The sequence below is a fragment of the Salvelinus namaycush genome, chromosome 20 (genome assembly GCF_016432855.1).
Source record: "Salvelinus namaycush isolate Seneca chromosome 20, SaNama_1.0, whole genome shotgun sequence".
NCBI classification, from domain to species: Eukaryota; Metazoa; Chordata; class Actinopteri; order Salmoniformes; family Salmonidae; genus Salvelinus; species Salvelinus namaycush.
This window is the reverse complement of record NC_052326.1, coordinates 31,101,776-31,115,863: the sequence shown is the minus strand read 5'-3', so window position 1 is coordinate 31,115,863 and position 14,088 is coordinate 31,101,776. Positions and strand designations below refer to the sequence as shown.

Here is a 14,088-nt window from a genome sequence, read left to right as displayed (position 1 = left end):
AAAGTGGGTGGCAAGTGGTGAAGGACTGTTTCCGATCGGTTGGGTAGATTCTCTGCATGACGCATAAGATAGGGGATTCCCCAATGATGCAACAGGCATCACTGTGAATTTGATGTACAGTAGTCCTACAGCGTTGCAGGTTTGTTGTGATAAATAGGCTATCTTAAATTAATTGAACAAAATCCGAAGTTGATTTTGCGTAAATTAATGGCATTTAGGCTCCAACATGTCTGGCCATGATTGTTTTGATTGGTTTAACTTGGGAAGAATTGGTTAAATGGTTTATGTTGAGTAGGTCTATATGTTCACCACAGCTGTGTGATTTTGCACAAAGCACCACTGTCTCTGTGTCCTTCGGGTCACCATGTAGGCGTTGAAGCATGCTGACACGTTCTATCTGCGCCCTCTCAACCAAATAAGCAATCTTTTTTTAAATTTATCAAAAGCTGTGTGTGTGAAAAGAAAGTCTAGATTATTAATGAAAACTAAACTATAGGCTTCACTATTTCTACTAGGCTGAACAATTTTTATTAGGCCTACAGTGCATTCGGAAAGTATTCAGACCCCTTCCCTTTTTCCACGTTTTGTTACCATACATCCTTATTCTAAAATGGATTACATTTTTTCAACCTCTCATCAATCTACACAAACTACTCCATAATGACAAAGCGAAAACAGGTTTTTAGATATTTTTGCTAATTTATAAAAATGTTAAAACAAATACCTTATTTACATAAGTATTCAGACCCTTTGCTATAAGACTTGAAATTGAGCTCAGGTGCATCCTGTTTCCATTGATCATCCTTGAGATGTTTCTACAACTTGATTGGAGTCCACCTGTGGTAAATTCAATTGATTGGACATCATTTGGAAAGGCACACACCTGTCTATATAAGGTCACACAGTTGACAGTGCATGCCATAGAAAAAACCAAGCCATAATATTGAAGGAATTGTCTGTAGAGCTCCGGGACAGGATTGTATCAAGGCCCAGATCTGGGGAAGGGAACCAAAAAAATTCTGCAACATTGAAGGTCCCCAAGAACACAGTGGCCATCTCTTCCTAGAGCTGTCCGCTTGGCCAAACTGAGCAATCGGGGGAGAAGGGCCTTGGTCAGGGAGGTGACAAAGAACCCGATGGTCACTCTGACAGAGCTCTAGAGTTCCTCTGTGGAGATGGGAAAACTTTCCAGAAGGACAACCATCTCTGCAGCACTCCACCAATCAGGCCTTTATGGTAGAGTGGCCAGACGGAAGCCACTCCTCAGTAAAAGGGACATGACAGCCAGCTTGGAGTTTGCCAAAAGGCACCTAAAGGAGTCAGACCATGAGAAACAAGATTCTCTGGTCTGATGAAACCAAGATTGAACTCTTTGGTGGGAATGCCAAGAGTCACGTCTGGAGAAAACCTGGCACCATCCCTACGGTGAAGCATGGAGGTGGCAGCATCATACTGTGGGGATATTTTTCAGCGGCAGGGACTGGGAGACTAGTCAGGATAGAGGAAAAGATTAACTGAGCAAAGTACAAAGATATCCTTGATGAAAACTTGCTACAGAGCGCTCAAGACCTCAGACTGGGGCGAAGGTTCACCTTCCAACAGGACAACGACCCTAACCACACAGCTAAGACAACGCAGGAGTGGCTTCAGGACAAGTCTCAGAATGATTTTTACATTTTTTTATTTATTTAACCGTTATTTAACTAGGCAAGTCAGTTAAGAACATAATCTTATTTACAATGACAGCCTACCCCGGCCAAACCCAGATGACGCTGAGCCAATTGTGCGCCACCCTATGGGGCTCTCAATCATGGCCGGATGTGATATAGCCTGGATTCGACCCAGGGACTGTAGTGATGCCTCTTGCAATGTCCTTGAGTGGCCCAGCCAGAGCCCGAAATTTAACAGGATCGAACAGCTCTGGAGAGACCTGAAAATAGCTGTGCAGCGATGCTCCCCATCCAACCTGACAGAGCTTGAGAGGATCTGCAGAGAAGAATGGGAGAAACTCCCCAAATACAGGTGTGCCAAGCTTGTAGCATCATACCCAAGAGGACTTAAGGCTGTAATCGCTGCCAAAGGTGCTTCAACAAAGTACTGAGTAAAGGGTCTGAATACATATGTAAATGGTTTATTTAAGTTTTTTATTTGTAATAAATTTGTAAAAATGTTTAAAAAAAAAATGTTTTTGCTTTTTCATTATTACATTTACATTTAAGTCATTTAGCAGACGCTCTTATCCAGAGCGACTTACAAATTGGAAAGTTCATACATATTCATCCTGGTCCCCCCGTGGGGAATGAACCCACAACCCTGGCGTTGCAAGCGCCATGCTCTACCAACTGAGCCACACGGGACCACATTATGGGGTATTGTGTGTAGATTGATGAGGAAAAAAACGTTTTAATACATTTTAGAATAAGGCTGTAACGTAACAAAATATGGAAAAAGTCAAGGGGTCTGAATACTTTCCGGATGCACTGTTCACTTTCCTAAAATTCTTATAATAGTAGGCCTAATTGGACCAGAGAATTCTGATTTTCTTATGAATAAGAAATAATGATTGCCCTCTTAAAATATCAGATTGACTGTAGGTCAAATAAAGGTGATTCTGAGAGGTCTTCTACTTCTTGGTCTTCTGAGGCAGAGGACATCCATACTGTGTTCAGTCCATCCCACTTCCTTTATATCCATCCAAGGATGTCATGCACCCCAAAAATCTGAGGGGGCAAAAGTTACGTGAGGATGGCGGGGGGTGGTCCGGAGGGTGCTAGATCCCCCATCCGTAAATTGGATAATTTAAAAATTTTCACCTGAATCAGCTTTTTTTCTGCAATCTAGAGCCATAATCATTATGCTTAATTCTATGTAACAATTTTTTAAATATTTTTCTGTATATCTAAGCAAACCTCTTGAGCTGTCTGTATCCTCCTGACTGGTGGTTCTTTTTTTAAAGAAACTAAATATGCTTCTCTGTATCGCTGCTCAAATCTGGGTAAAATATGAAAGGAATGTGATTATTGTAAAGTACATCTAGTTATTTCTAAAGTCTACCAACCTTGCCAGCAGGCATGCCAGCTAAGATAGTTAGACAAGCTAGATACTCTAACTGATTGATAGCCTAAAATGGCTTCTTGGTAGCTAGTTATGAGGTTGATAGATTGGAAACCCACAGGATAAATCCGAGGGGGCACGTGCTCTCTGTATCCATCTCCAGCCTAACTAACTAGACACTTGGCCCACACAGACTTCTTGCACACACAAACACACACACTCCTTGAGGAACACACAGCATCCAGAATGGGCAGAAATAGGATAGAGAATGCAATGCATCCAGGGAGTGTGTAGGTGGGTGGAGAAGGCAGACATGAGAGAGTGGATGGTGTTTGAGAGTAGGAAAAAGTGACTGCATGATATGCATGTTTAAATTGTTGAATAAACAATTACTTGTTTTGTTAATTCTAGTTTTTTAATTATTATTTCGTTATTAGGCCTAGGCTTCTTGAAGATAATACAATTGTAGACCCATGTAATTGCTTTGATATTTTTTTTTTTTTTTTTTTTTAAATCTTTATTTTAACAGGGAAAACAGACTGAGACCTGGATCTCTTTTACGGCTGTGCCCTGTGTAAACATGTTGACATGTACAGTTTTAGACATACAGACAAGAACATTTCAAAACATACACAATTCAACAGAAACAATCACAGACAACATCATATTGATCCTCCATAAACATTTTAAAATGGGCAAGGGACACCAGTGTCTAACTTAAGTTGGATCTGCAGTTTGTTCCATAAATAAGGTGCAAAGGAACTGAAGGCAGTCCTACCCAACTCTGTGGAGACCGCAGGAGTCTCTAATGTAATCCACATCTGTGATCTGGTTTTAAAATTAGTACATCTTGTGGAAATTAATGATGATATATATGGAGGTAGTTTTAAAAGAAGTGCTTTATAAATAAACAAGAGAGCATGTTGCTCTCGCCTCACAGATAGAGAGACCCAACCCACATGTTGATATAGGATACAGTGATGAGTTCTGTAACTATCACCCGTGATAAACCTGAGTGCACAATGGTAAATAGCATCCAGTGGTTTTAATGTGTTTGCCGATGCATGCATATAGATAATATCACCATAATCTAAAACGGACATAAAAGTAGCCTGCACAATTTTTTTCCTATTTACAGAGGACAGACAAGCCCTGTTTCTGTAAAGGAATCCTATCTTGAATTTGAGCTTTTTTCCCAATTCAGTAACATGTTTTTTAAAAGAAAGCCTATCATCTAACCATACCCCTAAGTATTTATATGCAGAGACCTTATTGATTTGAGTACCATCCAAGCTAGTGATTACAAACGTGTTTCTAACTGAGAGTTTAGACCTAGAAAAAAACATGACATTTGTTCTCTTATAAAGAGAAACCTGGTGATTAACGTTACATTCCTCCTCTTCACATTTCATTCAGTGGCCAATAAAAGTTAATTCGGAACGTTTGTGCGTAAATTTGTTCTGGCAAGGATAGGGTTAATACAGCGGAAACGAGGTTGTGGTTTGTTTCACTCGGAAGTGAAAAATAGTAAGACAAACAACAAGGACAACGTTAGCCAAGAACATAATAAGAAAAAATGTATATTTGAATTAGGAAAAAGAACACACTCTACTAATACAGGATAAATGTTCTTTCTACGATAAGAACTGATCAGTTTGCCACATTTGGTCATTTTATAGGAGCGACGCTAACGTTACAGGGCTCCAGCTAGCCTACATTGTGTCACCTAATCTTGCCTTCCCTTTTTACGGAAGAGAAAGGTGAGTTGTGTTGGTTGTCATCTTTCCCAATGTTATTCCAGTCAGTGTTAGCAGTCAAATAGCTAAAATAACATTGTCAACAATCCACCGTTAATATTATTAAAATTACATTAGCTAGATAGCTAACGTTATATACGAGCAAACTAATGTTGTAAACTAGTTAGCGTTTTAGCTACGAGACAGCTAGCTATTCGTCTCGAGACAGTTGGTCATTTTGTTCGCGACGGTGACGACATAACTTATTAGCTAGAACCTAACATTGCCCCAACTATCCTCTGATATCCCGTCCCAGTCATTTCTTGTAGAATAAATTAATTGCATTTCTAGATAGCTAGCTAGTGCAACTGCTGATAACCAGATGGCTAGCTAAATAGTTTGGTTTATCTTTTCAAAATGTCGGCGCTGCGGATCAGCTCGTTGAGTGGATATTGTGGTCATCAAATATGACATTATTGCCAATAACATGTTAGAACTTTGACAACAACAACGATTAATGCAGAAGCTCCACATCCCGTTTGATTTCACATTTCGGTGAACTTTAGATTTGACCCCTAGTTCTGGTGCTTGGGAAAGTGAACGTGTTACAGGGAGGCTAATGTTTAAACTTGCTGTCTCCACAGGCAAGAACCAGATACAAGATGAAGCCAGTCGGGTCCAAGGATTGTAACGATTGATCCTTGATTCAATGTCTGCATTGGGTAGGGTACCAAGGACAATGATGCCTGCCATTGCAGTATTATTCAGCCGTCCTTGTCTGACTCTTTGGCCCTGCTGAGGTGTGGTGTCGGAGAAGGTGCGGTCAGTGAGAATGGATCAAGGCCCCCACCTGACATGACATTGGATAATTTTTTGGAACTTTAATCAAGAGACTGGGAGGAAGATGGAGAACGAGGTGGCTGAGAGGGAGGTGGAGATGAAGGGAGAGACATGGACTGTAGAGGCAACTGAGGAGAGTCCTGAAGAGCTGCCCTCAGGTGTTCCTCTCCTCCCATCTTCAACCGCCATGCCCGACCAGTGGGAAGTCAGAGGAGATGAGGAGGAAACTCAACAACCAGTTCCCAATAAGGACATGACTGACTATATCAAAGTTACCCCTCAGGATATCCAATCCCTAGTCAACCAGGAGGACTCGGAAGATGTAGAAGCAGAGGATTGTGGGATTGCAGAGGACAATGAGGTCTCTCTAAGACAGGAGGGGGTGGAGAGAGAAGGAGATGAGGAGACAGAGGGTGGAGATGAAGAGGAGAGTGGAGGCGGAGGGAAGGAGCCAAGCATAAATGGGGAGTCAGGCTGGAGGAACTCAGGGGCCGGAGGGAGGAGAGTCCGGTCCCGGAACAGCGGAGGAGGGGGGGCAGCCTCGGAGCAAAACACTCAGGCTACATTGTCGTCCTCCTACCTCCCTAAAGGTTCCCTGTCGTCGGGTGGCGGTAGGAACAAGCAGACCCGGAGGCGCAACCACCACCATCAACAGGGCCGGGGCCGGCGGCGGACGGGCACCCAGCTGGCCTTGGCCTTCAGGGAGCTGCTGTCGGAGTCGCTCAGCCCCTGGTGCATCTCCTGCATCCACATGGTGGTGGAGGTCATTGTCACCGTGACCCACCGATGCGGAGTGGCCGTGGAGGTCGGAGGGGTGGCCCTCTACGACCTGGGCTCACAGATGCTCAACAGGGTCACTGACGTGCCGGGGATGAAGGCAGATGCCCAATGCGTGCTGGAGAGGGCGAGGTGCGCCGGGGCGGTCCTGGTGGATAAGAGTGTTCGGTTGGTGAAATGGGTCCGGAAGGCCTCCCTAACCTGCTTCGGCCTCTTCTGTGCCGTGGTGCTGCTGGGGTTCCAGTGGGCCCGGTTCACGCTGGTCCGGCTGGGCGGGGAGAGGGCCCAGCGGTGGTGGACAGCCATGCAGGACTCCAGGGTATGGAGGAGTGTGGCCTCGCTGGTGGAGAGGGTCAGCAGCTGGTTCAGGAGGAGAGCCACCCAGGTGCCCCCCTTCACCCCGGATTCTCCTGGTGGAGCAGGCAGATACCAGCCTGGGAAGGAGCTGGAGAGACTGCTGGCGCTGGCTCAAGTCCCCGAGGAGGAGCTGGACCCTTTTACAGTGCTGGGGGTGGAGGCCCACGCCACTGAAGCTGAGCTAAAGAGGGCCTACAGACAGCTGGCTGTCCAGGTGAGTTTACGGTTGCAATGAGATGTGCATTAAATCTTTTGAGTACATGTGTATAAAAATGTGTGGAATTCATCAAATGGAGAGTGTAGCGATTATAGTCAAACGCAATCCAAAAGCAGTTTTGCACTTGGCTGTGCATCTTTTTTTTATATCCACAATAGAGGTCGACAGATTAATTGGAATGGCCGATTAATTAGGGCCGATTTCAAGTTTTCATAACAATCGGTAATCGCCATTTTGGGACACCGACCATGGCCGATTACATTGCACTCCACGAGGAGACTGCGTGGCAGGCTGATTACCTGTTATGCGAGTGCAGCAAGGAGCCAAGGTAAGGTGCTAGCTAGCATTAAATTTATCTTATAAAAAACAATCAATCTTAACATAATCACTAGTTAACTACACATGGTTGATGATATTATACGCCTTTCTTAAAATCAATACACAAGTATATATTTTTTAAACCTGCATATTTAGTTAATATTGCCTGCTAACATGAATTTATAGGGAAATTGTGTCACTTCTCTTGCATTCTGTGCAACAGAGTCAGGCTATATGCATCGGTTTGGGCCGCCTGGCTCGTTGCAAACTAATTTGCCAGAATTTTACGTAATTATGACATAACATTGCACAACCTTCAATGTAACAGGAATATTTAGACTTATGGATGCCACCCGTTAGATAAAATACGTAACGGTTCTGTATTTCACTGAAAGAATAAATGTTTTGTTTTTTAAATGATAGTTTCCCGATTTGACCATATTAATGACGTAAGGCTTGTATTTCTGTGTGTTATTATGTTATAATTAAGTCTATGATTTGATATTTGATAGAGCAGTCTGACCGAGCGGTGGTAGGCAGCAGCAGGCTCGTAAGCATTCATTCAAACAGCACTTTTGTGCGTTTGCCAGCAGCTCTTCCCTGTGCTTCCAAGCATTGAGCTGTTTATGACTTCAAGCCTATCAACTCCCGAGATTAGGCTGATGTAACCGATGTGAAATGGCTAGCTAGTTAGCGGGGTGCACGCTAATAGCGTTTCAATCGGTGACGTTACTCGCTCTGAGACCTTGAAGTAGTTGTTCCCCTTGCTCTGTGAGGGCCGCGGCTTTTGTGGAGCGATGGGTAACGATGCTTCAAGGGTGGCTGTTGTCGATGTGTTCCTGGTTCGAGTACAGGTAGGGGCGAGGAGAGGGACGGAAGCTATACTGTTACACTGGCCTATAAGAACATCCAATAGTCAAAGGTATATGAAATACAAATGGTATAGAGAGAAATAGTCCTATAATAACTACAACCTAAAACTTCTTACCTAGGAATATTGAAGACTCATGTTAAAAGAAACCACCAGCTTTCATATGTTCTCATGTTCTGAGCAAGGAACTTAAACGTTAGCTTTTTTACATGGCACATATTGCACTTTTACTTTCTTCTCCAACACTTTGTTTTTGCATTAAACCAAATTGAACATGTTTCATTATTTATTTGAGGCTAAATAGATTTTATTGATGTATTATATTAAGTTAAAATAAGTGTTCATTCAGTATTGTTGTAATTGTCATTATTACAAATAAATACATTTTTAAATGAAAAAAAAACAAATAATAATTTAAAAAATCGTCCGATTAATCGGTATCGGCTTTTTTTGGTCCTCCAATAATCGGTATCGGCATGGAAAAATCATAATCGGTCGACCTCTAGTGGACACCTGCTTGTCGAACATCTCATTCCAAAATCATGGGCATTAATATGGAGTTGGTCCCCTCTTTGGTCCTCCAATAATCGGTATCGGCGTTGAAAAAATCATAATCGGTCGACCTCTAATCCACAATATAAAATGTAATCAGAAAATGACTAGAAGTAGTCTCTTCCTTAGTTCTTCTCTCTATTCCATTATGTTTTCTGCTGTGCCCTTCTGTTTGTATTTATTTTTTTCTTCCCTTCTCAGGTCCATCCAGACAAGAACAAGCACCCGCGCGCTGGGGAGGCCTTTAAGGTGCTGAGGGCTGCCTGGGACATCGTCAGTAACCCAGAAATACGGAGGGAATACGAGCTGTGAGTAGAAGACACACAAGCTACTGGACCAGTACTTATATCAAATGCAAGAAACCATGATCACATGACTTCACCTTTAACAAAAACATCTGAAGTTAGAACTCAGGCCTTTTCATAATAGGATTACAGATGGAGAAGCATTCCTTAACTGTGGTCCTTGGCATGTTATAGTCAATTTAAAGGCCTGTGGGATGTTTAGTTTAGTTTCTCAGTAACCCAGAAACATGGAGAGAATACGTGATATGAGTAGAAGGCACAAAAACTGGACTATTACTTAATTAAAATGCAATAAACCGTGATCAAATGACTGCACTGAAGGCCGGTGGGATGTTTGGTGTAGTTAATATGGCTTTGACTTTTGTTTCCCTGCTCCTCCCTCAGGAAGCGCATGTCGAAGACGGAACTCTCCAAGTCGATGAATGAGTTCCTCACCAAACTGCAGGATGACCTGAAGGAAGCTATGAACACTATGATGTGCACCAAGTGTGAGGGCAAGCACAGGTACATCACTGACTGAATTAATATCTGTACTATTTGAATATATTAATAATCTATTAATAATATCTGTATCATACTTTTATAACCAGACTATTGTGAAAGTGAGGGATTGGAATAGTAATATAATTTACCTACCCTGACTACTCCCAATCACTAAAAATTTGTTACATACAAAACGCACAGGCCCTGACTCCTCCCTGTGTGTGCAGGAGGTTTGAGATGGACCGGGAGCCTGCGGAGGCTCGGTTCTGTGCAGAGTGTAACAGACGCCACAGCGCCGAGGAGGGAGACCTGTGGGCCGAGTCCAGCATGCTGGGCCTACGCATCACATACTTCGCCTGCATGGATGGCAAGGTCTACGACATCACAGGTACTGGCTTGACTATGACAGTTTTTGAGAGCATCAAAACTGTAGTGCATTGTGGGTACATTTTGACTTAATGATGTTTCTGTTTCATCTGTAAACTAGAAGCACTCTTAACAAGCCAACTGACATGCTCAAGAGCTCTACAACTAAATTGAATTCTAAGCTGCTAAATAATGTTAAGACAGCTAAAGTCAGACTGACTATTTCTCCTCCTTGCCGCTTGATTCAGTATTGTCACATTGATTAATTTGTCACCTTTTCCGCTCCCACCTTTTAGAGTGGGCCGGCTGCCAGAGGATAGGAATCTCTCCAGACACACACCGCGTTCCCTACCACATCTCCTTCGGATCCAAGAACAACAGCAACTCCACGCAGCGCCACAGGTAGGTCCCAGGGCACTGAGGGTTGTGTTCCAATCTAATTTTCCTCCTGAAGTTTGCACTCGTTAACTACTCCACACGAATGTAAAATTATTGTATTGGTGTATGTATGGGCTAGAGGGAGTTTCCATATACCAGTCATATCCTTTCAAATCCATGAAGGGAAGGGAACAAGTGCATATTTCGTGAGAAAGGAGAGATTATTGGGACACAACCTAGGTGTTATGTGACCAACCGTCTAAAAGGGGCCTAAATTAGATTGTTCTCTGAAATACCATTACGCTCTGGTCAGTGCAGGTGCTCCTGCATGTGAAAGAGTTACATATTTGTGGACAGAGATGAGTTTTGGAGCTCCAGATTATCAAGCATCTCTGATGCTTGTGAATGATGCCTCTTGGCCAAGGCAAAAGTTAGAACAATCTCTCTTCACTATAGGCTAGATGGGGGTGGGGCCACAAAAAATCTGAACTCATTATGAGAGGCCGCAGTTGCTTGCGAGTGAGTTACTTTTTTTGGGGGGTGGGATTGATCCAAGGCCATTTGGCCCACGTGCCCCCGGTTGCCCATCCCTGGTGGGCTAGATGGAAATAGAATGAATGTAACAGAATGAAAGGCTATCCAAGGCTCTGATGGTTTTTTGTTTGTCCCGTGAATAAAACTCAGACACGGAGTGCTCCTTTTTCTTGATTTTCCTGGAGTCACCTGCTGAATATGTATATTTTTTATATATATATTTTTTATTAATGTAACTCTCCTTTCATGATCTCCAGGACAGCTCCAGGCCCAGAGCACCCTCCTCCAGGCCCGACCAACCCTGCTGACCTGCAGGACTTTTTCAACCGCATCTTCCAGGGGGGACCTCCCCCTGATATGGCTGCCAACGGGGGTTTCTTTCCCTCAAGACCACCCCCCCATCACCCCTCTGGTGCTGGACCGGGACCTAGTGGACCTTTCTCCCCTCCTCCACCTCAGACTGGCTTCTTCATTCCTCCTGGGGGGCCCCGACCAGAGCCCAGCGAGACGTGGGCTGAGAGCGGAGGCAAACCTCCACCCCGCAGGAAGAAGAAGGTCCGCAAGCCCTTCCAGAGGTGAGAGCGGCCATTGTTGTGATACGTCATCGTAGCAACACAGGGACACTCTACACACGACCATGTCTGTCTTCTTGCTTGTCTGTCAGCGAGCCCGGACCTCCCCTTACTGTACATGAGTCGAAGGATCACTCGAGCTCAGGAAGATTCACACTGGTCGAGACTACCACCCAAATCAATGACTGACAACACATAGGTCCCAAGCCAGAGATGAGACTGGACCATGTATAAGAAGAAGAAACTAACTCAGTTTAAATATATTTGGGGTAAGGAGGTGGCAGTATTTCTGCTTCTCCCTCTCTCATTTGTTTTCTTCTTTGATGAAACAGCTGTAGCCATGCCACTGAAATCACAAGCCTATTGCTTATAATGCAAACACATTTCCTTAGGTCTTACTTTCCTGCACAATTCTGCATACACGATTGCATTATTACATGCCATTGGACTCTTTTATTCCTTGAGACTTTTGTGATAAATTTTTGGGGATATGGTAATGTAATATTGCTTCAGGTCTCTGTGCATTTATGTTTGAGAGGGACATGGCTAGAAGAAGCCAATCAGAATTGATTCATTTCTGAATTTAACTGCTCAAGCTGAATCCTGGGAGAAGACTGTCTCCAGAGAGAGGGCTCCTCTGCCTGTTACTGCTTGTACACACCCTTCCTTCCGCCTGTTGCCTTCTTTGATAAATTGTTAGGTTATCATTTGAGCAACTGCTTTTCTGCCATTTTTATTGCTTTGAATGAAGTTAGAGTGAAAGTTTGTCACTAATTTATATTGGGAAGTAGGTTTGTGGGGAATGCTTTTGCACCTGAATTAGAGTGCAAGTATGCGCCCTGCCAAACATAGATACACTGCTTGTTGAACATCTTATTCCAAAATCATTGGCATTAATATGGAGTTGGTCCTGTTATAACAGCCTCCACTCTTTCACTAGATGTTGGAACATTGCTGCGGGGACTTGCTTCCATTCAGCCACGAGAATGAATTAGGTCGGGCACTGATGTTGGGCGATTAGGCCTGGCTCGCAGTCGGCGTTCCTATTCATCCCAAGATGTTGGATGGAGTTGAGGTCGGGGCTCTGCAGGCCAGTCAAGTTCTTCCACACCGATCTCGACAAACCATTTCTGTATGGACCTTGCTTTGTGCACGGGGGCATTGTCATGCTGAAAAAGGGCCTTCCCCAAACTGTTGCCTCAAAGTTGGAAGCACAGAATCGTCTAGAATGTCAGTGTATGCTGAAGCGTTAAATTTCCCTTCACTGGAACTAAGGGGCCTAGCCCGAACCATGAAAAAGAGCCTCGGACCATTATTCCTCCTCCACCTTTACAGTTGGCACTATGCATTCGGGTAGGTAGCGTTCTCCTGGCAGATGATGAAGCGTGATTGACGTTGCTTCCGGAGGTAGTTTGGAACTTGGTAGTGAGTGTTGCAAACATGTTGCTACGCGCTTCAACACTCAGCAGTCCCATTCTGTGAGTTTGTGTGGCCTACCACTTTGCGGCTGAGCTGTTGTTGCTCCTAGATGTTTCCACTTCACAATCACAGCATTTACAGTTGACCGGGGCAGCTCTAGCAGGGCAGAAATTTGACAAACTGACTTGTTGGAAAGGTGGCATCCTATGATGGTGCCTTGTTGAAAGTCACTGAGCTCTGTAGTACGGGCCATTCTACTGCCAATGGCTATGTGCTCGATTTTATACACCCGGGTGTGGCTGAAATTGCCGAATCCATTAATTTGAAAAGGCATCCACATTCTCTTGGCCATGTAGTGTATCAACTCCATCTAGCTACAGTGAATACTGTATGTTTAACCTGTCTCTCAAAACATTGAAGCCCACTTAGAATCACTTTGAGGTATCAGAGGTTAGCAGGTTCACATTCAAATCAAGACGGTTATATTGTGAGTCAAGGACCTAGGCTATTTACTGCTTGCAGTCCCTAGTATTGGTGTGAAACATCAGTGTTCAGTTGATTTTCTAGTAAAGTTGATTTCAGATGGATGAATGGACTTTGTTTGTTTTGTGAGTTATGTGGATTAAATTCCATCTTCAAGTTTCGACTCTCACAACAGGAGAATGCTGGATAATTCCAATGGAGCAGAAACCAGAGGACCTGTCTAGAAGGCATCATGTTGTTCCTGTGGCTCAAGAGAATGTCAAGATGCAATCCGCCCCGAATTGCATCTTGACACCCTTTAAGATTGGAGGTGACTGAACTTCCATTGAGAACACAATGACTATAGCAGTGTACAATATTGTTATCAGAGATTATTCTTTGGCAGATACTTACCAGCTGAATATCAAGACTAAGTCCTACCACCACTTTTTATTTCAAAGAAAAGCTACCACTGCCCTCTTTCGCCCCTTTCTCATTAGTCAGTATGCTCCAGATTGAAGAGGGATAGTATTCAGATCTCTAACAATCTGCCTGTACTTATTATGGCAAATCATTGTGTTTTTCCTGTGGAGATACAGTATTGGAAATAAATGTGGTGAAAGTTGATAATCTAATTCCTTTTATAAGCCACAGGACTAGCTAGGTTCCAGTGAAGGAGATAAAACATTCAAACGTTAATAGGTCTGATTCCATATTTATCGATCACCCCAGAGTAGGAGTGCTGATCTAGGTTCAGGCCTTTCCATGTAATCTTATTCATTAGGATCAAAAAGGCTAAATTGATCCTAGATCAGTACTCCTACTCTGAGACGCTTTATGAATATGT

The 14,088-nt window shown here is 43.6% G+C and overlaps 1 protein-coding gene across 1 annotated transcript; it reads left to right on the top strand.

Annotated features, from left to right (window-relative positions):
- The first annotated feature begins 4,560 nt into the window (after positions 1-4,560).
- LOC120065231 (dnaJ homolog subfamily C member 14-like) lies at positions 4,561-12,072 on the top strand. Its single transcript, XM_039016045.1, has 7 exons — positions 4,561-4,814; positions 5,435-6,978; positions 8,924-9,030; positions 9,412-9,531; positions 9,738-9,898; positions 10,173-10,278; positions 11,046-12,072. Exons 2-7 carry the CDS (start codon positions 5,695-5,697, stop codon positions 11,365-11,367), a joined length of 2,100 nt encoding a protein of 699 aa, XP_038871973.1. The 5' UTR covers positions 4,561-4,814; positions 5,435-5,694; the 3' UTR covers positions 11,368-12,072.
- Positions 12,073-14,088: the final 2,016 nt, after the last annotated feature.